Source organism: Protomyctophum parallelum, assembly GCF_964188405.1.
Source record: "Protomyctophum parallelum genome assembly, chromosome: 1".
NCBI lineage: Eukaryota > Metazoa > Chordata > Actinopteri > Myctophiformes > Myctophidae > Protomyctophum > Protomyctophum parallelum.
In genome coordinates, this window is record NC_139697.1 from 70,149,533 (window position 1) to 70,172,550 (window position 23,018).

At 43.8% G+C, this 23,018-nt stretch overlaps 1 protein-coding gene across 2 annotated transcripts in view; it reads right to left on the minus strand.

Moving 5' to 3' along the window:
* Positions 1-15,672, minus strand: part of pdlim4 (PDZ and LIM domain 4) — a 56,115-nt gene extending 40,443 nt beyond the window's left edge. The window contains exons 1-2 of one of the 2 annotated variants that reach the window (XM_083788091.1): positions 15,402-15,672; positions 2,258-2,409 (exon numbers count right to left, since the gene is read on the minus strand). In XM_083788091.1, the coding sequence (XP_083644217.1) occupies positions 2,258-2,409; positions 15,402-15,494 (245 nt within the window). In that variant the 5' untranslated portion in view covers positions 15,495-15,672. Of the gene's footprint in view, positions 1-2,257; positions 2,410-15,397 lie in introns of both variants that reach the window. The other variant, XM_083788092.1, reaches the window with a different exon arrangement.
* Positions 15,673-23,018: the final 7,346 nt, after the last annotated feature.

Consider the following 23,018-nt stretch of genomic DNA (forward strand, 5'->3'; position numbering starts at 1 on the left):
GACCTATATACTGTACTTCTGTCATACGAATATAGAAAATAGCCGATCTTTAAGCTCACAATGCATCACGATGTGATGTGTTGTGAGATCTGCTATTTAGGCTGACATTTTTTAGGTTGAAAGTAGTTAACCACTTTTCAATAGTTGTGTCCCAGACATTAGGGGCTCCATTTTCGTCATCGCTAAACCCCTTATCCCTAAACATTTTTGAATAGTTCAACTAGCCAATCTACATTGCCACATTGTGAGCTTGTAGACTGGCCATTTTAAGTATTCAAAAATGTTTAGCAAAATAGTAAAAAAAAAAGGCAAAGAAGTTTAGGGATAAGGGGTTTAGCGATGACGAAAATGGAGCCCTAGATGTCTATCTAATCATGTGGCTACCACATGGTGAAATGATCACAGCATTTCGTCGAGTTTGGCAGGTATCTATAAGGACACCCTCTCCCAGATCTGGATGAAATAGTATTTACATTCCATTTGTGTTAGCTGACTCGTTGTTGGTATCTTCCTTTGAAATAAGAAATTAAAGTGACGACTACTATATAGCAGAACGTTGAGACAATCGCAAAGAAAATAATTCACGTCAATCTGCTTCACTTTTATGTGACTAAAACATCCTAATGCAGTAACCCTCATCCGCCTGGACTTACAGACGCGTCAAAACAAACGCCGCCGCTATAACTGTATGTACTAGATGCCCCAGGTCAGCTCTAATAACGGCGGACCCTTCCCCAAACACGCTTCTGCTACTACAGCTGTGGGGGGGGGGGGGGGGATCTCCTCGGGTTTGAGGCTTTTCAGGTCCCACTGTGCATTGTGGTGGACTGTACTTTGTGTATCCTAAAATAAATTTACTGTCCCTAAGTGGGTACATGAGTACTTAACGCTGCAGTCTGATATATGGACTGGAGCACTTCTCAGAGGGGGCCACGCAGTCTTGTTTCGTGGAACAGGAAAAAGTCGACATTCCAAAAACAGAAAGAAAATATCTCTGACAGTATTTATAGGACGAAACTTGGGAGTCCCCTGTCTGTGTGTGTGTGTGTGTGTGTGTGTGTGTGTGTGTGTGTGTGTGTGTGTGTGTGTGTGTGTGTGTGTGTGTGTGTGTGTGTGTGTGTGTGTGTGTGTGTGTGTGTGTGTGTGTGTGTGTGTCTGTGTCTGTGTCTGTGCGTGTGTGCATGCAGCCGTGCACAACTCGCGCGTGTGTGTGTGTGTGTTGGACTTCTGATTCTTATTTCCACTGAATGTGCAGTGCTAGCTAGCTCCTAACCACTGCAAACAAGTGTGTTATGTCTGATGCCCTGGGAGGACAGAGCTAAAACACTCCAGTTGTCACTGTAGAGCTCAGAAAGCCACACTGTGCTCTTCATCCCAGAAGACTACATGGGATCCTGACATTGCCGGGTCAGTTCTATACACTTTTCAGCACTCTGGTAACCCAAAGACAAAACGGTCTATTAGAAATCTGGGAAGAGACTGACATTTCACTTTTCCCCTGGCATTCCCCCCCCGATCTCTGTCTCTTTCACTCGTACTGTTCCTCTCTCAATATCCCTCCGTCTCTATCTTTATTACTGTTTAGACCAGAGATTTCCGGTTGGAGGCGAGCTCCGCTGTTTTTGATCAAACCACATAGCTCGTGTCTTGCCTTATACGGCCGCCTCATCACATTCTCACACATTCTTAGTGTTGCTAAGCTAAAAGTGACGCGCCGATGGTGGAAAGAGAGAATTTGTCATATCAAGAACCACTTAAATAAATGTCTTTCTAATCATTTGGCTTCTAAAAGTGCATCTCAATGTATATGCCTCAAGGCTCATTGAGTTTGATGGCATGGGGCAGACGATAGATCACTTTGACTAACATAAACCAGTCAACTCTAAGTATGACTCAACTGTACCTATACGTATGTGGAGCCGACTAAGCAGAAATAGAAACAATGTGTATTCCTGGATGGGACACAGTGAGTGACCTCAGTTATGAAACTCCTTCGACTCATGTGTGTTAACGAGCTGTGAGGTCCATTAAGACACGCGTGGGTCGAGAGCAAGGCCCTTGTTGAGGGTCTACTCTAAACCTATATGGCTGCCGATTACTGTATACGTGACTCATGGTCGACACAGACTTTCCCAAAAAGAAAACGGTTCCTGTAAGCCACTGGATGTGCCGATAACCGAATTGTACAAAGTATGTGCGTGCGTGCGTGCGTGCATGCGTGCCTGCGTGCGTGCGTGCGTGCGTGCAGTCAGTATACCTGTTTATGTGTAGTCTGAGTTGCTGGGTGCAGGTTTTGATCCGGTTCTGAGCGTCCATGTGTGTCATGGTCTCTGTTTTGTCTCCATTGATAGCCAGGATGATGTCCCCTGGAACCAGGTCCCCCTGGGCTGCCTTACTGCCTGGTGTTACCTATTACACACACACACACACACACACACACACACACACACACACACACACACACACGCACACGCACAGTACACACACACAGAGGCACAGAAAACGAGAAAAAGAAAAAGGAGATTTGTTAAGGGCGGTAAAACAATTGCTATCAAGTGTCTGTAAAGAAAGAAACTAAGATAATATGGGTGTGGAAGTGCCAACGCCCAGGCACAATTCAGCAGTACCAGCTGTCTCCTGATGGGTGTCACGTTGCCTCGGGCAGGGCTCTACGTTTACAGAGAGCCGTCATTGTTCATGTTGGAGGATCGTAGACTCTTTGAAGGACTGAGTACAGAAAATAAAAAATAATAACGATGTGCAATTTTACGATCCTCTCTAGTAAACCCAACTCTACGGTCCAACAGCCATCAAACTAAGTCTTTAAGGACTGTTTTCACAATCCCCCCCCCAAATCCCACGGCCCCTCGCTTTGAAAAAATGATTTTGACGTTACAGCCTGTGGTTGTATATATACACAGACAAGGCTGTCTGCAAGTCATCACATCGCTTTCATTTCCCAATGCCTGTTTTGTACCTGCATTGAGGAGGGGGGGGGGAGGATCTTTTTTTGGTGCAATTCTCACCACCATGATCTTGTTCAACACATGTCTGACTCTGAATGGAGTGCAGTGCTCTTTCTTGCACTGCTGCAGTTTTATACACACACACACACACACACACACACACACACACACACACACACACACACACACACACACACACACACACACACACACACACACACACACACAGTGTTTTGTTGACACTAACCAGGTTCTATTTCTGTGATCCTTCAATTCTGGTACACACAGGGTTCCTCTGGGCATTTTGAACCCATGCAGGAGGGAAAGAGAAAGGTGAGGCAGAGAGAGAGGGGGGGGGGGGGAGAGTGTGTGGGCGGAAGGGGGGGGGGGTTGTCTAAGAGGAGAGTGGACTCCCTTTTGAAGGCTTCACCTTCACACACACACTTTGACATATGATAGCAATTTTCCATAATTACGCACACGCACGCACACACACACACACACAGACACACACAGTATCCCCCACGCGTCCCTCGCTGCAGGTCATCTGGTTTTAGCCGGCGCTGCTGGGATGACACTAAACGATACCAATCACATTGTCCCAAGTTAAGTTACATCAACACAGAACATCCACGTTGTTTCTGCACCAGTGAAGGTGGAGCACAAATAGCTGCTGCTCAAATTTGGCTTAAAATGTGAGCGAAACTGACAATCTATGGTTTTATTATATGTATTTTATGAAAAGCACATTAATCAAACAGTATTACACACAGTATGAATAGTCTCTTTCCTCCCTCTATTGTTTCCACATATCCCTCTGACACACACACACACACACACACACACACACACACACACACACACACACACAGGGGGCCATTTCCACAAAGCGATCAAATTGCAGGAGCAAGCTGGAGCAGGTATACAGGGTTTAGTGTCTTTTGTCAAGGACATGCTGACTGGGAGAGAATACTTTTGAAACAGTCAAATCCTTTTTAACTCTGAGCAGGTACAAAATGTAACAAAAAAGGGACCCATTTGGTTACATTTGTGTCCTCTCGGAGTTACAAACGGGTCAATTAACGCTGAGACTTTTACTATGTACCTGCATTACGAACACTGTGGAGGATGACCTTACTTCTAACAAGCACCTTGTATCTTAAGTGTTACCTATTCGTCCGTGTCCTGTCATAGAAAATTATTTAAGTGTGTGCCTCTCACCACCACTCATTAATCTCCATACCAGAGCAATCACGACCTGACACAACAACATTATTCTGCTGCCTGTTACAATGACTGTCTGCGAGTAACATTAAGATGTATAGCGTTTGGAACCTTGGAGCTGGAATGTAAACCTGGTGTTGAAATACGCCTGTACTTACTGTAAAAAAAAAAGATACAAGAGGCCCCATAAAATAACTTCGGAACACATCTTCGACAAACAGCATATACACCCAGGCCAAAATCATGATGTATTTGACCTCAGGGGTCGCACGAGAAATAGAAAGAGAAATGCTGAAATTACAGCAATTTCAAAATTGCCATGAGGGAAAGTTATCCAAGACAGTTCCTGTTTATCATTCTTGATTCTTAATGCTGTTCAAACAAATCGAATTAGGCTAATTACCAGCAGCTTCATCTTCTCATATAACTAAGAAAAATAAAACAGAAAGGCTTTGTTCACGTGTAACCGCAATCACTATGACAACTGGGTATTCCCTAAAATAGATCACGTTACTTCAGCGGTCAACTGCATTCGGCCCCGATTTGTCCGGCCCAGTAAAATCCTCAGTGTTCATTTCACTCTCGGAGGATGAACATTAAACAATGACCCGAATTAGTTACACGAACGCTGAGGGCTTTTTACTGTGTTTATAGACAGAGATCGTGCCGTCCGGAGTCTCTATATCCACTCTCAGGAGAACGAGGAAAAGACTTGGAGAGCAGTGCCGTGTTACCAAAAGGAGCTGGCCGACTGGAGCTCAGCGCAGCCTTTGAAGTTCACGCTCCATGAAACAGTAATAACTGAGGTTCAGAGGGTCTCCCACCCCCCCCCCCCCCCCCCCCCCTGTGTCCATGACTCAGTTCTGACACAGCAAGCGGTCATAGGCATGTTGGTAATGTGTAGTGCTATGGAAAGTGTTGCTCGCCAACAAGAACTCGTTAAGATAACGCGTCGCAATGCTGGTTGGTGCCGTAGCCTAATGCGTTCAAGTACAAGTTAAGTTACACTTCTTTGTGTGTGTGTGAGTGTGTGTGTGTGTGTGTGTGTGTGTGTCTGTGCGTGTGTGTGCGTATCCTTGTGTGTCCGTCTGCGTGTGTACTTTGTGTAACTGTGTAATAACTGTAATTTGAAGTTGTGAATATACAAATGTGTGTAAGTTTAGAAGTGTGTCTTTGGTTTGTTTATCTGTATGTGAATGTACTGTATGTGTGTACCCTATATGTCTGTGTGTGGGCACTGTACTGTAGACCTACTGTATACAGTGTGTGCACTACAGTGTGTGCGTGTGGGTTTCTCTGACTGTGGAACCGAGGTTTTTGGTTGAGGTCAGGACTGTGTGCTGTCTATGTTATGTCATGAGTGAACGGCATGTGTTGCAGCATATAGTGACAAATATCATCTTAAGGCCAAGCCATGACTAGGGATGAATCTCTCACGCACACGCATGCATGCACGCACGGACACACGCACGGACACACACGTGCACGCATGCATGTGCGCACGCACGCGCGCACGCACGCAAGTGGTATGCTTAGTATCACATTGGCATGGCTGAGGTTGTCACTTGTCAGACAGTGGACGACGAACAGGCCTCACACATGGGCATGGACATATATAACAAGTATGTTAGGTTACGCGGTTAAGTCCTAATCATGGTGCGCTATATTTACATTGCGGGGTGATGTAAGCGTTTAGCACCATGCAGCTTTTGAGCCGGATGCAATTTTGTAATTAAGTTATTCTTTTACAGCCTAGGCAAGCCACTTAGCCACTTAGAATGGGGGGTTAATGCTTTTCTTGCCTTTATCTCAGTCTATCAATGTAACTACTCACATTAACCCATTATGTTAGCGATTACGCCTATTAACATGGCTGTGTTCCAGTACCCGGTTGGATTTACCTAATTACTCCCAGTGATTCCAACATGGTTGAAAGGAGCATTTATAAGAGGCCCAATAAAAGTGGTGACAAACAAAATGTAAACAAATCCTCAAAAATCAAGCAAACATGTGCGGAGACTTGTTTTTATTCTATAAATGACTGACTCAGCTCTTGATTGAAGGATTAGCATTGTATGAAATGATATTTAAACTGCATGTTGTTATTGAGGAAGCATGGGAAAGTTCCAAACAACATATTCTTTCAATCAAACTCAATACCAATCAAACTCTTTCAGAACGTACCGTTATGTGAATATAACCCAGATTGGGCCTTTTAAACATTACCAATGACGTGTGTTAACGTCTGTGTGTGTGTGTGTGTGTGTGTGTGTGTGTGTGTGTGTGTGTGTGTGTGTGTGTGTGTGTGTGTGTGTGTGTGTGCGTGTGCGAATGGTTGGATTAATGAAACATCAGCGGTGGTTTTCAAAGTGGAGTTCAGGGAACCCCAGGGACCCTTGAGGAGGTTCTGTCAATGTGTTTTACTGTGTGACTATTCAAACAACATGTTTCAATATCACCACTATGAATATGAATTAGTTTCTCCTGTACAACTGTGACATTCAGACAATTTCATTTCATTTAAACCAAAACACATTTTCACAGCATCAGTATCATTAATTTTAAACCCCTGCCTTGTCTGTACAAAGAGTACATGTTGATGTGCACTTCTTGACGGATGGCCCCGCTCTGCCGGATGCCTTGCGGTACAATAGAATTCCTACATTTCTAGTGGGGACGATGTCCTATTTATACTTCCTCATACAGCATAAATTAGGCATCATTGTCAGGCTTTAACCATTGAACTACGACTAAGATGACAGGGGTGCAGGGCGCTGTAGGCGTTAGCTGAGCGGTAACAGTTTGATTGCACAAAGCTCTCCGTGATGAATGTGAAGTGACACTGATTGTACTGAGAGCGACTGCATTGGTTGAGCAATCTAAACAATCCCCGGTGTTTCCATAAGGGGCTCTCTCCATAAACAGTGACATAGTTAATGGCTAACAGATCGAGTGGTTTGAAAATGACAGTCTAATGTCACACACACACACACGATGATGCCTCGTGCACCTCCTGTGATGCTTGTAAAGAAGTGTGGTTGTGTGTGTGTGTGTGTGTGTGTGTGTGTGTGTGTGTGTGTGTGTGTGTGTGTGTGTGTGTGTGTGTGTGTGTGTGTGTGTGTGTGTGTGTGTGTGTGCGATTGTGCGTGCATGTGTGTTTGAAAGAGACACAAGAAAGAGAGAGCAACAAAAAGATATTAAACGAGGCATCGCTAGAAGGAACAGGTGTGAAAGCTTGTGTGTGCGCACTTGTGATTGTGTTTAGCATTAAGGTACTATGTGCCTGGGTTGGGTTCGTGTGTGTGCCATATGTGCATTTGGAAAGTGCTGGATAAACAGTGGTGCACAGTAAAACTCATCATTGCTCATTTAACTCGAGAGTGACATAATTGACACTTGATAATCGGTTCCATTTTCACACTCTCAAGTTTAAATTGAGGATTAGACTAGTGTGTAATTGGCCTTGGGTGGACATTATTCTGTGATATTATGTCATCCTTGTGTACATTTTATTTTCTTCCACCCTGTGCATATTAACAACTTAAGCCCTATTTTTTTTTAAATACAATACAACTTTATCGCCATGCCCTTTAACCACGGTTGAAGTGGTTAGCTTTCCATGTCCTTTGTTATTTGTTACAAGCTCTACTTCAAGCTATAATTGGCTGATAATTACTGACCCCTCTCTCAGAACTGTCATAAATCAAAGATGCCACTGTCTATGGACTGAAGTGAAAGTATACCCTAAAGTTTAGGGTATACAATTTCCCCCTGCATTGGGAAATGAGGCCCTAAAAGTTTAGGGCCTGAAAAAAGCAATACAGGTGTGCCTTGAGGTTTTGTTTCGTCCTTTGGTGTGACTTCCTTGGGCACAAAAAGATTGAAAACCACTGCTCTAGTCTACAGCACCAGTGACTGTAGTTTTTTGCCTAAGGGTGCTGTTAACAGGAATCGTAGGTACACAAAGCAGCTAAACTCTAGTCACTAATAACTGGAATACATTTTCAGAGCACAAGTTTGAACCAGCAAGCTCTAGTTTAGGTTATAAGTCGGCAATGAATCTACACACCTTCTACACGGAGAGCCTTTTTAAATGTTTTTCTGCCATCTGGGAATCGTTCTAGGCATGGACCTAAAGGCATGGGTGGAAGCACTCAGTCACACATCTGATCCGATAGGCAGAATAATTCCTGGCAGTGCGACAAAACGCCTTTGTTTGCGCGCTGGCTTCGGGACAGGAACCGTGGCCGTGACCTTGACGACGGGTAGGAAAATCCTTCCATCGACAGGGGTTACGAGATTTCGACTGGAGTTTGATTGTCACAGTTCTCACAAAGAAGTAGACACACGCCAAGACTAATAAACAACGGTGCAGCTGTCGATGAAATAAAGTGAGTGACGCAGGTCTTTAAAAAGAATACTAGATAAGAGAGCGACGCAAACTTTAAGGCAGGCTAACGATGAGACAATGTCCCTTGTGTGTTGTAAAGGCCTCAATCATGCCTATGTAACACATCAGCTACTAGAGATAGATAGACAGACCTGTATTGATCCCGTGGGGTAAATTCAGTTGTCAATGACAGTAGAGCAGTAATGAAACACAGGACTCGTACAGGAAAGGGTTTGTGTGTGTGTGTGTGTGTGTGTGTGTGTGTGTGTGTGTGTGTGTGTGTGTGTGTGTGTGTGTGTGTGTGTGCGTGTGCGTGTGCGTGTGCGTGTGCGTGTGCGTGTGTGTGTTTGTTTTGATTTCTAGTTCATCTGTCCCTTTGTTTATTATGAACACGATATTAATCATCAATGAGTGTGTCAAAACCCCTATAAATCTGATTTGCGTAGCGTGACAATTTGTTGCAGATGGGATAAGCGCCCCTTGAATAGGGGCTATGAGTTTTGTTTACCGCTGGGTTCTTAACCGCAAGGTGTGTGATCACAGGAAACTTCACATTATGTAATTAGATACTTAGCACTGCAAAAGCATAAAAGCAAGATGAGGTTAGCGTTCTATGAACCCGATATGGGTATACGCTACAGTATACTGCAATGATACAATATATCTTTGATGATGACCACGAGTTGAAATGTTAGATTCTATCCTAGCTCAAATAAATGTTTGACAAAACATAAACCCCTGGTTCTGTATGAACTGTAAGAATATAATTATTAAAGCCCAACCGATGCAAGACTTGTGAGTCGGATGCAATCCCAATTTTGGAGAATCCTAGACCACTGATTATAGTACAAAATATATTTACCAATATTATGTCACAAAGAGAAATCCTATAATGACATGCCCAAAATAAGGACACCCGGTAGAAAGTGATCGGGATGCATTGTCTACATAAATCAAATGTCATCAAAAAGTCAAATAATGGGCCATCCATTATATCAGTGTGTGTCTCAGTTGCATCCGGGGGCCAGCAAAATGCGTGGCTTTTAGTTTCAAGCCAGGACTCGTTATCGTCGTCTGCTTCTGTCTACATTTGATATAACACCACTTTGGACTGAAAAGCAACAAAAGAGACCTGATAAACTGTCCTGTGTCCACCATGCTAGGGAATGGCCCTGCAGTCCCCCTGCGTCTCCACACATTATGTTTACGGGATCACCTCTCCATAGCTTCAGCGACAACAGGACATTCTTAGAGAGTATCATCTATTATCTTCATTCTTTGTTGTTGTTTCTCAACGTGCTGTGGAGATGCTGCTGCTGCTCCCACCAGCTATAATTCTGGCTCTGGAGGAAATATAGCTGCCACAGAACAATCTGCGGGCCGACAATTATAACAAGCAGCCTGGGAGAAACAAGCCATGTGTGGCTATAGATCACATGTCCTCTCTCTGGTATGTGGACCGAGGGACACGCAGCAGACAGACGTCAGGATTAACCCATTCTGACCTGAGATCAGATTCATACGAGGTTTCCACTGGACACACACTGGTCTGATTAACCCATTCTGACCTGAGATCAGATTTTAAAAATGTCAGTCGTTCTTCGATTTTTCAAAAATAGCAGACCTACAAGCTCGTAGCGCGCCACTCGGTGGCGCGCTATGAGCTTGTAGATCTGCTATTTTCAGTTCAGTTCAGCAGGAGCACGCCCTTCCATAGAGATTTACAATGAATATGCATTATGTGCTCTCGTAAAGTCACCTTCAAACCACATGTCCTTTTCTGAGGCAATGTATGTGCATGTGAGTAGAGACTGGACGCCTGTAGAGTGGGTATATCATAAAGCAGTACTGCTGGCTGTTGGCAATTATTTTCATACATAATGTAAACGTTTCCCTTTGCCACACTGCACTTTGGTTTATGGTTAGATATACAGCAAGTCACCTAAAGTTACTTAGGCAAGTGAGCAAGTGGTGAGGGAGGGAACTCTAGATTGTAATTAATTCCAGCACTTAGACATAATTATAAGGATAACACATAGACATACTGTATTAGATCATAGAACAACAAAGGGACTTTGATATCAATTTAGGAGGATGTTGGATAAATTAAAAGGAGGGGGAGAAAAAGACATAGATATAACTTACATGACATGAAACGACATATGCAGATACTGCTGCACATAACATAACTCTAGCTATTAACAGTAATCATCAAGAGATTCCTATATAATGTATGGCTAAGGAGAAAAAAATGAGTTTCTCTTCAAAGTCTCTCCCTCCCTCTCTGTCTATATCTCTTGGCAGTATGCACAACTTTAGGTGTGTTGACTGTTGAGCATATACGCAGAGAGAAAAGGACCTATTTGAATTGATCCCACACTGATGTACTGTTAGTGGATGTTGCTATGCAAACCTGGTCTATTGATCACACTTTTATGTATAGGGTTAGTGTATGTCGGTACGTAAATGTGGACTTTGTATATACAAACACAACCAAGAGGCCACACATTGAGCACAGTGCAGGCCTCTAGGCCAGTTGCAGAGGACTGGTACATACAATACAGCCTACATACTGTACAGGGAAGATGACGTCCAACCAGTGAACTCCACCAGAAAAATGTGTACTATTTCTTGATAAACTGAAAAAGTCTCCAAAACGTTTTCTTCCAGAAAACTTTCCCCTCTTACTTCAACTAGACCTTGAAACAGGTTCCCCTGATACGTCTATATAACGACCTGAAGGTGTCAAAGGGGAAGTTGGACACCACTCCTGTACACACCCAGTTCAGTATTTACACAGCACCTCGTTGTGAATTCCTGCCGAGGAGAAGTCTCATTTACCGGTTGACAGGCCTGACCTCAGCAGTCAGCACCCTGCTGTACTGCATGGCAGCATGGAGGCTCTGTTGGTGGACTCAGCATCCTGCGTCACTTTACTGTCTGCAGCAATTCTAACGCCCTTTTCATTAACAAGAGTCAAGAGCCCCCCCCCCCCAGGGGTGCCCGCTGCCCTAGTGGTCCAGGCACATGCCACATAATAGGCTCTGGGCCTGACAGCGTGTTGCGTGTTCGAGTCCCATTCATGACGACCTTTGCTGCATGTCTCTCCGTCTTTCCTGTCCATCTTCACTGTAACTATCAACAAAGGCACAAAAAGCCAAAAAACTAAATCTTGATACAATTCTTAACTCTGGGAGCCCATTCTACAAACCGTTCTCAACACTCTCAGAGTTTACAGTCCCCTGGGGGTCCCCGGGGCCTGCATTGAGAACAACTCATTAGTCCAAATACTACAAATATCACTGCGTAGAATGGATATTAGTCTGGAACTTTGATGTGGAAGATGTATTTCCAAGGGGCGGTTACAAACAGATTCCAATGACAGCAGAAAAGTCTTACTTTGAATAGTGGGCCCTAATTGGTCACCCACAACTCGGGGGTGAGCGAAATATAATTCAAACTGAGGAGTGATTCGTGTGGTACGACTTAGAAGCTGTATTAGCCGACCCAGTGTCCCGCGTTGACCGGCCTCAGCGCCCTGCGTCACCTACTGAATAGAGGTTGTGTTGGCATTCATTTAACAAGAGCTTAACCTACAGCTGCCAGTTTCAGCGCATCCACTCTAAATGCTTTGGCAATTACATCAGTGACCTTATCGCTCGCTCTCTCTCTCTCGCTCTCTCTCTGCCTCTATCACATGCAAACCCAGTCACACAAGCATGTGCAATTGTGCATACATACATTCATACTGACTACAAACGTATGCTCACGCGCATGCACACACACACACACACACACACACACACACACACACACACACACACACACACACACACACACATGTTCACAGCCATTTAACAACATACCAACATACGGGGTCGGGGGATTCCACATTAATCAACCCAAGTCCTTGGGCACTAATGGGCTAATGCTTGGTAAATTAGCACCTTTAGCAAAGAACCAGCTGCTGCTATCAGGACGTCTTGTCTTCTGGGATTCATAACTTTCACTGGCTCCAACTGCAGGTGTTCCATATCATTAACTAACCACAGATGAAGTGTGTGGTGGGGAGGGGGGGGGGGGGAGTGGGATAGACAGAAGAGTGGGGGAGGGAGACCTGTTGAATGTTGATCATGCTTTGCGCTCCGCTAGCCGTCAGTCAGGTTTTTAATTTAATCATCTATTCTGTTCTGTTTTCTCTCCTCTCCTCTCCTCTCCTCTCCTCTCCTCTCCTCTCCTCTCCTCTCCTCTCCTCTCCACATTAGGCTAAACTCTGTCCATCCATCCACAAGTTGAACTGCCTAAAGTTAACTGTACAGAATCAGCAAACACTGTGAGTACTCCTGCCCTATTATGGGCTGTTCTGGCTTGCACGAGGCTTACACGATATATACTCACTCTCCCCGCGTTGAGCCGAGGAGATAAAGCACTATGGGGAGTTCACTCCCGTCCAAAGAGACATTTTGGATATTGTAACACATAAAATATCTGCCTCTCTGAAACACACGTGTGTGTGTGTGTGTGTGTGTGTATAATACACATTCACATGTGTGCGCGCACACGCACACGCACACGCACACACACACACACACACACACACACACACACACACACACACACACACACACACACACACAGAGATCTATCTCGCCGTCTCCCCATTCAACATGGTGTATTTGTTGCCGTCTTGAGAGCATGTACAGCAAGAATGCAGTGAGAATGTGATGAATGGAGAAGACAGGGGATACTATATCAACAGCAGTGAATAACACCATGCCTCATCTGTAGAATGTAACCAGCCCCATGGGAGAAAGAAACCTATATAGGTGGGATTCCATTCCCACTCTCTCTCTTACTGGGTGTCTGAGAATCAACTCTCCTTTTATAGGTTCTATAACTTCAGTTCATTCTATTGTTTCTTCTTGTATTGTGCACAATGTTCCACCCGGGTCATTTACTCACATTTCTTACACACCCACGCAAACAAAACATTTTTGTATTTGTCAGTCCATTACCAGGGTATAGTCAAAAGAACGCCCTGGTTTCGTTGTGACATGCAGACCATCCATGTGAACCTCGCTTTATGTAAGCTCCATTGAAATGCGACTGACTGCGCTGCATAACCTGTAATTAATTTCCCTGGTGTACTGTGTGTGCCAGTGCCATGATCATCAAAGGGCAACACAATGTTCACTATTCGAAGAATCTCTTCCCACAACAACTCATCTTTTAATAGTGCCAATCATGCAAGTATGCACTATATATATTCACCGATCAAACCTCCAGGACATGCTGAGATCAAGGCAATGAGTTAATGCAAAAGGACACTTCAGCAGTGGTTGAAACTTGAAGTGGAGACCTATTGCATTATATATATATATATATATATATATATATATATATATATATATATATATATATATATATATATATATATTATATATATATATGTAGTTTTAGACATTATAGACTCATTATAGCATGCAGGCTGAGGTTGTAAGGGGGGGGGGGGGGGGGAGTGTCCGTCCAGACACACTGTGACACACTAATCCCACTTTCCAAACTATTTTCAGTGAGTGGGCTCTTTACTGGCAAGTCTGGGCAGGTGACCTTTTGCCTCAGTTGCTTCAGTTAGCTCACCCACAATCGTCACCCTCACGCCATTAAACAATAAAGTGCACCTTTTGGTTGCTGCTTGCTTGCACTGGGAGGCTGTGGTTAAAGGGCCGCTTCGGGGCCCGGGGCCCCGGCACTACAGCTGTGGTTAAAGGACCGCTTCGGGGCCCGGGGCCCCGGCACTACAGCTGTGGTTAAAGGACCGCTTCGGGGCCCGGGGCCCCGGCACTACAGCTGAGAGAACAACACCTGGAAGCCCTCAGCAGCACCAGCGAACCTCTGATGAAAAACAAATGTCAACGCCATGCACCCTCCCCTCTCCACAGTCCCTACTGCCGCGGGACCCGGCGATGTTTACCCTGGTGGAGATTAACTATAGGGCTACTGCCATTATCCACCACCACTGGTGGACCTTGGCCCTCTCGGGAAACCCGTTAAACTGACTCTTTGACCCAGATTCTGAAGCGGAGAGGCAGGTTTTATGTGAGAGTTCTGTTTACATTTCGGCGAGATGCGCGCATGACATCAGTTTAAACATGCACCAAAACAGTTTCGGTTACTCTCCGTCCGTCGCGTGGTTTGAAATGAACGAAACAAAACATTTACATTCAATCAATTAAAAACTAAAACAAATAGCGGTGGGCATGTTAAAGTTCGCTTGGGTTGGTCTCAATTGAACCTGATATTGAGATATATTGACGGTTTTCTGGCATCGACTCTGCTGACTAGACGGCGTATACCATCTGGCAGCGCAAGTGACGCACAATCCAATTCATTCACACACACACCCGTTATAAAATGTGCTGTGTAAGAGAACAGGCATGATGGGGCCATCCCTTATTTTCTACTGACTCACTGCATGGTGTACACATTTATTTAATTGTTGTGAAACTGCATGGTTAGGAAAGAGTTGAGTCAATTAAACTGTTGTTAATCATCATGAGCGCACGAGTCGATGCGCAGCGCGCGCGCCCACCCCCAACATGAATATTAAATAGCCTATTAAATGATATAGTAGCTAAGAAAATTATAAAGATCGTTGACTATTAATAATCATTAGCTTCATAATATGATTAAAACACCTGATCGATGAAGACTATGTACAGTTTCGTTCGATTCAATAATGGATCATCACAATAGCCTAGGCTACCACAAGCTAAACAATTAAGCCATCAAAATGTATAAAACTTATTTTGTTTACCTACCCTTGAGATGGTTAACGGTGTGCTAAAATCACGCCCCCCCACCAGACGAAACCCCCAAGGTGAGGGTCCCTTAAGTGTCACTGTCTGGGACATGGCTGGTCGAGACAGACAGGCAGACTGCAGTCACAGCTAGGGGTAAAAAAAATAAAAATAAAAAATATGATCCGCGCTTGGAGAAGTTGATGTCTGTCTGGAATTCAGACGCAGAGTGAAATCCCAGGTCCTCCGCCTAGCTGCTAGGCAACACTCTTCCAGTCAAGAAAACTTTTCCTCCACACTTGATTCAAGTTTAAATAATGAAGCCGCCCCTGACGTGGGATGAGGGGGCTAGCCTGTGTGTGTGTGTGTGTGTGTGTGTGTGTGTGTGTGTGTGTGTGTATGAATTGAAAGCCGGCCGGCCCGCCTTGCAATGGGAGGGACCTGGGACTCGACCAGACGGTGTGAGTTGCTATGGAGACGGCGGAGGCTTTTTTTCCCCCCCTCCCTCCCCTTTCCTTTTCTCCCTGAATTAACAATGACAGAAACTCACTTGTAGCCGGGTTGTTTCGCGTGAATGACAGTAAACGTTTTTCTTCTTGCTTCCAACCTGAGGGAATCGTGATCTAACTGTTCCCACAAACCAGTCTGTAGTGTGATCCTGCATATAGGCCTACTTCATGCCTGTGACCTGTCACTTAGTTGAAACAAAACCTTATCTAGACTCTCTCTGTTACTCTGTAGTAGGTCTAACAGTAGGGTATTGCGACATATTTAGCCCACAAAACAAAACAAACACATTCAGTAAAATCCTGTTTTAATCCTAGGATTGACACAGCGCTGCCGCTGTGTTAATCTTGTATTTAATCCTGCATTTGACATATTTTAAATGCTCCGGATTATTCTCTTACTTGTTTTCGTATTAACAAATGGACCTGTAAGGATCCATATATTTGTTTACATTTGTAAATTGAGAGAATGTAACCCAAATGGACCCAAATGTATCCATTTGTATACTGTGAGACCCTTTCAGGGATACATGTTATCATTGTTTTTTATTACACAACCTAGCTGCTCTGACAGCATGCTTTCTTAAAAAACAACCTTATCTTGTTTAAAAGATAAGGTATGTGTGACACATTTAGCCCACAAAATAGCCATGTTCAGGTAATCGCTGTGTAACCTACTGCTTGAAAGTAAGCCTCTCAGCTTCTCAAACAATAGAAAGCGTTGTGATGTGGACTTCACACAACACAACCACTGACAAAAGAGGACCTCTCCCATTTGTCAGCAGATATTGTAGTATATCCTGCCCGCCCCGCTTCTCGCTTCTTCTCATTTCCAGATCCAATTTATATAGTGAATGAGTCACCCCCGAACAAGAGAATGATTTTTCTTCTCCGGAGGGGATGAGCTCATATAGAGGCATTCCTGACTCTCCCATGTTTCAGACTGCAGGCATGTGGGGCAGGCAGGCAGAGGCTCCGTCAGATCGTGACTCCAAAAGAGGAATACATCACGCCTGTCAAAATCAAAGGCCTTTCCGAACACCAGTAGGCATAATCCAGACTGAGCACATCATCCGCCATAATATTTTTGTGGTCTTGTCAAAACTTTGACTAATGAGCCACATTATGGCTGTGGCAACAGATATCTGGTTTGCGAAATGAATTGAGCCACACTGTCATCATGTCATGATGCAAGAAGTATAAGTATAGGGTAATGCGAAATGCTTTCAACAAGCAGGGAAGAATAACCTACCTGCAGGTCCTCAATGTGGTGTTATGTACATAATGTATGTGACGTCCAATGAAAACGGAATGCTACTATCCAGTCCAGAGTTGTGGCTTTAAACAGATTATTTATATTCATGCATTCGTGCATTACTACATTTATATAGCGCCTTTATCCAAGGCGCTTTACATTTTTGCGCTTTACAGATTGTGCATCAATTCACCCATTCACACACACATCCATACACCGATGGCGGCGGAAACCATGCAAGGCACCAACCAGCACATCTGGAGCAATTAGGGGTTCAGTGTCTTGCTCAAGGACACTTTGACACTACGTAACTCTGGGGGAGCCCGGGTTCGAACTGGCAACCTTGCGGTTACCATCCAACCCCACTTGTGGTTAAACGTGTCTTTCTGGGAGATGAACTAGTGAATCATGATCTACTGATTACTAGACCCAGACGAGCTCTCTGCCTGAAGCAGAGAAACTTTAGGTGTACATTGAAGACTCGTGCTCTTTAAGGGCATGACTTCATTCTCTATCAACATCTTGGTCATACATACACTCTTACATTATTTATTGTGATTTTTGTTCCTCCTCCTCCCCTGTCTGTTGTGGTTTCTGTATCCTATACTTAATGTCAAAATCTCCATAAAGAAAACTTCAATAGGGGTGCTTGGTGATGCAACCTGTTATAGTACCATCAATGATGGTCCTTGTGATGCTCCCACAAGACCCACATAGACATGCAAGCCGTCAGATTCAATGATGCCTTTCATGTCTGCTCTCTCTGCCTATATGGTAATGGTATCCTGTCTCTCCGCACTCTCCAATCTAAATTCCTCCTCCCCCCCCCCTGCCCCCCCCCCCCCCCCCCCCCCCAAAATAAAACAATCCTGTCCTCAATCAGTAAATTACCATTTCAACTATCTGCTGTGGTGATTGCTTTTCAAGCAGTGGCACCTTGTACATCAGATGAATGTACATCAGATGAAGAATGTACATCACCTGAAGAAAAAGAAAAAAAAAACACTAACGCTCTCTGGACTGCATCAAAGATTTATTGGGTACACACAAAACAACCTGACATTTCGGATACGCATCTTCCTCGGAGCCTGTCCCCAGTAAATCTCAAATGTAGACTGCAGAGCGCCTCTCTGTTCTTTTCCCTTGGATGGTCATACATTGCAATGGCCTTGTAGCCCCCCTTAAGTCCACACAAGGTTTGAACAACGTTCAACCTGGCGTCCATATTGTGCACATTTCATTATATTGTCAGCTCAGTGTGGTTAGAGTGTCCGCACAGAGAATGGGAAGTCAGGAGTTCAATCCCTGGCCAAGTCATACCAAAGACTATTAAATTGGTACCCAATGCCTCCCTGCTTGGCACTCAGCATCAAGGATTGGATTGGGGGTAAATCCCCTGTGACATACTAGCATACAGGGGGTTGTGCTTGTACATCAAGCTGCCTGAGTCATCACGCCAAGGGAAGTGACCTATGAGCCACATGACATGGCTCAGGAACCATTGCTTCCCAAGGCTACTACTTATTGTCAAACATAAGACAATTGTGAAAATAACAGATCTATCTATGTATAAGCTCACGTCGCATAGTGATGCATTGTGAGCTTGTATTTTGGCTTTGTTCACTATTGCCGTATGACAAAGTAAGAAGGACGTAAGTGGTAAAATGTGCTCAGGTTGTATCCGGGCCGGCAGGAAGCCTATACAGAGCCAGGTGAGATGAGCACCGAGGTGTTGTAATCCTGAGCTGTCTGTCTGACTCTGTCTGGAATATCTCCTACTGTCTGTCGGGACGATGATGTCACTATAGTTCTGAGCCAAGATGTTGCAAAACCGTGAGTAACTCAGTCCAAATGCTTAATCAACAAGAGTACACACAGCAAAATCGTTAGTGTTAGTTTTCAGCATATAAGATCAAATATTAAATAAGATAAACATTTTTCCCCATCGGGAAATATAGGTGGCCTATAGCAGGAACAGTGCTGAAAGTGGAACCCGGTACTCAGGTAAGAGTAGAACCAAGAACCAAACCAAGAGAAGAATAAAGATTCAAAATAAAATAACATATTAGGTGGGAGTCATTTTCTATAGGGGCTTTTAGAGCAGTTTTGAAAGAGAATAGGGATTCACACTTCTTTAAGACTGTTGGTAGGGCATTCCACTTTTTTATCTTTTGCATAGCAGAACAAATTTAAACCCTTGTTCGTGCCAAATCTCTGTTGAACGTAATTTGTGGAGCTCCCTCTGGTGTTGTGATTGTGGACTTTATTAGTGTGTGTAGTCTTGTAGACCAGGCCCATTACAAGTTGCTGTACTCTGTCCTCCACCATAGCAAAATGAACAGGGGTTTGTTTGTTTTGGGATGTCTGCAGCCTTGTTTTTAAGGTCTTTGTGGTGCTATGGTACCATGAGGTGCATGTGAAGTCAAAGTAACTTTGGACGAGTGCTCCTACAAGAGACCTCAATGTATTCTTAGGCCTCACTGGCTCAGGCTCACTCACACCTTCGCAACAGACTGATGTATGCTTGTTGTATACAAAGGCCCAAGGGTGTGATACATCTTGCCCCAATGCATTTCCAATGGGAGTCACATGGTTTGACACAACATTTGTGTTCTATGAGGGGGAGGGGGGTAGTCGAAACACAGCCGAAAGCCATACAACAGCTTGTAGTCCAAAATGTATCAAACCATGTGACTTCCATTGGAAATGCATTGGGGCGGCCATGACACTTACATCTTGCTTACATCTAGCATGCATCAATGTTGTGTGCTAGATCGAAAGGTGTGAGTGAGGCCTTACTGACCAGTGAGGAGATCCTGTACAAAAATCTTGTTCTTTGTGTAGCCGCGGCTGGAGTTGAGCCTTTGGAGCCCCAGTCTCCCACTCGCCAGACAGACAAACAACACGACACAACTTATCGTGCCAATAGGGCTGAGCCCGCCTGGCAGGGCAGAGGGCACACAAACTGATTATACTGTAGATGTTCGTACACGTCAGCTTTCTGCACCTGGCAGTTATGACTCGTCATTCTTGTTTGCCATTGGTCATGTTTTCGAACTCCCCTTAGGTTGATTGTATAATCACTGGGAAGTATGTATGTGTCTCTGATGTCTTGGTATAGTCAGTGGATAGGTGGTTAGGACGTCTAGCTCAGTTTCCACTTCATTTTGTGCACAGTGGGTGCAGAGTCTGTCTTCTCTATAGTATAGGGAACCAGGGACTGCTTATTATGACATGCCTTTTTCGACTCGATTGCAAGACCGCTCACTGAGTCTGCTCTGTACCTATTCAAGCTTTTTCGCGAAATCTTTTCTTAACAGGCGTCTGTTACGGTCCTGAAGTGTACATGTATTCCATGTGCAAGTCACGTGCCAGTCAAACAGGATATAACCTTTAAGGATCACGAAGCTCAATGAACAGATAAATTGCATGCACTTTCAATTTAAATCAGATAACACCAGAAATGTAATTACAGGCTTTTATGGGATAGCAATGCACCCCTCCTTTTGACCAAAAAACACACATTTTCCCTTTTACTTTCCCAAATGCCGTCTGTAGGTCACAACATGTTGCACATGCCCTTGGTTAAGATTGGAATCACTGCTGCTAATCCAAGTGAGGCTTGGTGGTACACCAAAGGCCAGCGTATTGACAGTGGTGGGAAAAGCACTCAAATGTTTTGCTTAAGTAAAAGTATCAATACAGCATTGTAGAAATACTCCGTTACAAGTAGAAGTCAGACATTCAAAATGTCTAACAAAGTATGAAAAGTAATGAAGCATTCATTACGTTCATTTAATTATGTCAAGTGTTCATTATGCAGAATGTCCCGTTTCAGGTTTTCAAATGTTTAAACATCTTTTGAAAATAGCAGATCTACTTAAGCTCACAATGAGTCGCATCGCATTGTGAGCTTGTATAGATGTGCTATTTTCAAATGGCCGAAATGTATATAGGACTGAAGTGGTTAATGTGTGTTTTGTAATAATAATAATCTAAATCTACAAAGTAACTAGTAGGCCTAACTAAAGTTTTCAAATAAATGTAGTGAAGTAAAAGTACAATATTTGCCTCTGAGATGCAGTGGAGTAGAAGTAAAAGTAGGTTACTGGAATTTGGAAATACTCAAATCAAGTACGAATACCTCAACTTGTTTTTACTTTAGTACTGTACTGTATGTATGTACTTTCCGCAACTGTGTATTGACTGCAGATGTAGCTCCCAATGGTTACATTTTTGTTGCATAAAACGATTACACTGCTTGTTGTTGGCTCGGTTTTGTACTATAGCTCACATACTTATTGAGTCAATTTATGTTCCTCTGTGTGTTGAAAATGGTTAGGACTCCAGAATGACACACATTGGAAACAATGGTGCCACTAACAGTCCCATTTTGCCTGGAGCGCCCCATGGGGAAGCCAATACTTTTATGGAAATCATGCCGCTTAATTCATGTGGCTGAAATATTGCTGAGCAGAAAATGAAAAACAGATGAACACGTAGAGTAAGATAACCACAGGCCCAAAGGCATCTCCTAAGAATGTTACAGTATAATATTCTCATCAGCTGAAAGGACAGAGCAACCTGACCTGGTGAATATCAATTATTGGTACATAATGTAACAGGACATGTTTTCCTTAGATAATCTGTATATAACAGCGGTTGTCCTGAGCACTTCCAGCGTGTGTGTGTGTGTGTGTGTGTGTGTGTGTGTGCGTGCGTGTGTGTAAGTGAAGTTGTGTAACAGTATGAATGTACTGTAAACTGAAGTAGCTTGCTACTGAAAAAGATGCAGGTTCTGCAAACCATGCCTAGATGAATAAAGTATCATAAAAAAGGGGGGAAAAAGTGATTCATTAAAAAAAAATTAGCAAATATCTAATGCTGATTAAATGTTACATTTGCAGGTCAGGCCTTATTAAAGATGGGTTGTGTTTTTATCAGCCTACTGTTTGTGTTTCTAATAGATATCCTTTACAGCATGCTATGTATCTTTAATGCGGCTTCTTTGCCTTCTTTGTAGTGTTTTATAACTAACATCACTTTGCATGTTGCCAAGCAGCTGTGTGGTCGCATGCATGCATGCACGCACGCACGCACGAACGCACACATAGACCAGGTGTCTGTTTTGAATATTTATAACACTGTGTTTTCATTAATGCCTGAATAATAAACAGGCTCAGCACAGGGCTATGGGGTTAGGTTTATGAATATTGCATACAATCAGACAATAGTAAAGGATGCACGTAAGGCCAGAAATACTCAAGAGAAGTGTAGCTTTTAGTTATTTAAACAAGCAAGTGACTTAAGTTGGAACACTTATGTCTGTTTACTGTACAGCACAAGCCTGGGAGCTCACAAGCAATCAATTACATACCCTCACGCACGCACGCATGCACACACACACACACACACAGTCACACACACACACACACAAAATCATGCCACTCGTAAAGTACTTTCTTTTCTGAATGTGGTTCGACCTCTCAGTCGAACAACACTTTCTCCAGACCAGTTGGAAGAAGCCTCCCTCCTGGAGCAGTCAGAGGTGCAAGTCTTCAGCCGTAGTTGTTGAGTGGAGAGAGATTTGATTCTTTACTGCTCCCCTATTGCAATATTGGTTTGGATTTCATTTATATTGGCAGTATAAATGATAAAAGGCAGTATGGTATTAGTGAAGCAAGCCTTATAATTCTTCCATCTTTGTTGCTCATTGTCAGATCCTGTCAAGGGGCCCGACATTCTTGGCATCTCCTGTGGTTGTATAGCTGCAGAAGGTCTTGTTCTAGTTCTTACTGACCAGCTCAATGGTGCTTCTGAAGGCATGCTTCAAGCATGTCACCTCCTCGTGTGCACAGATGCTCTGTGTTAGCATAC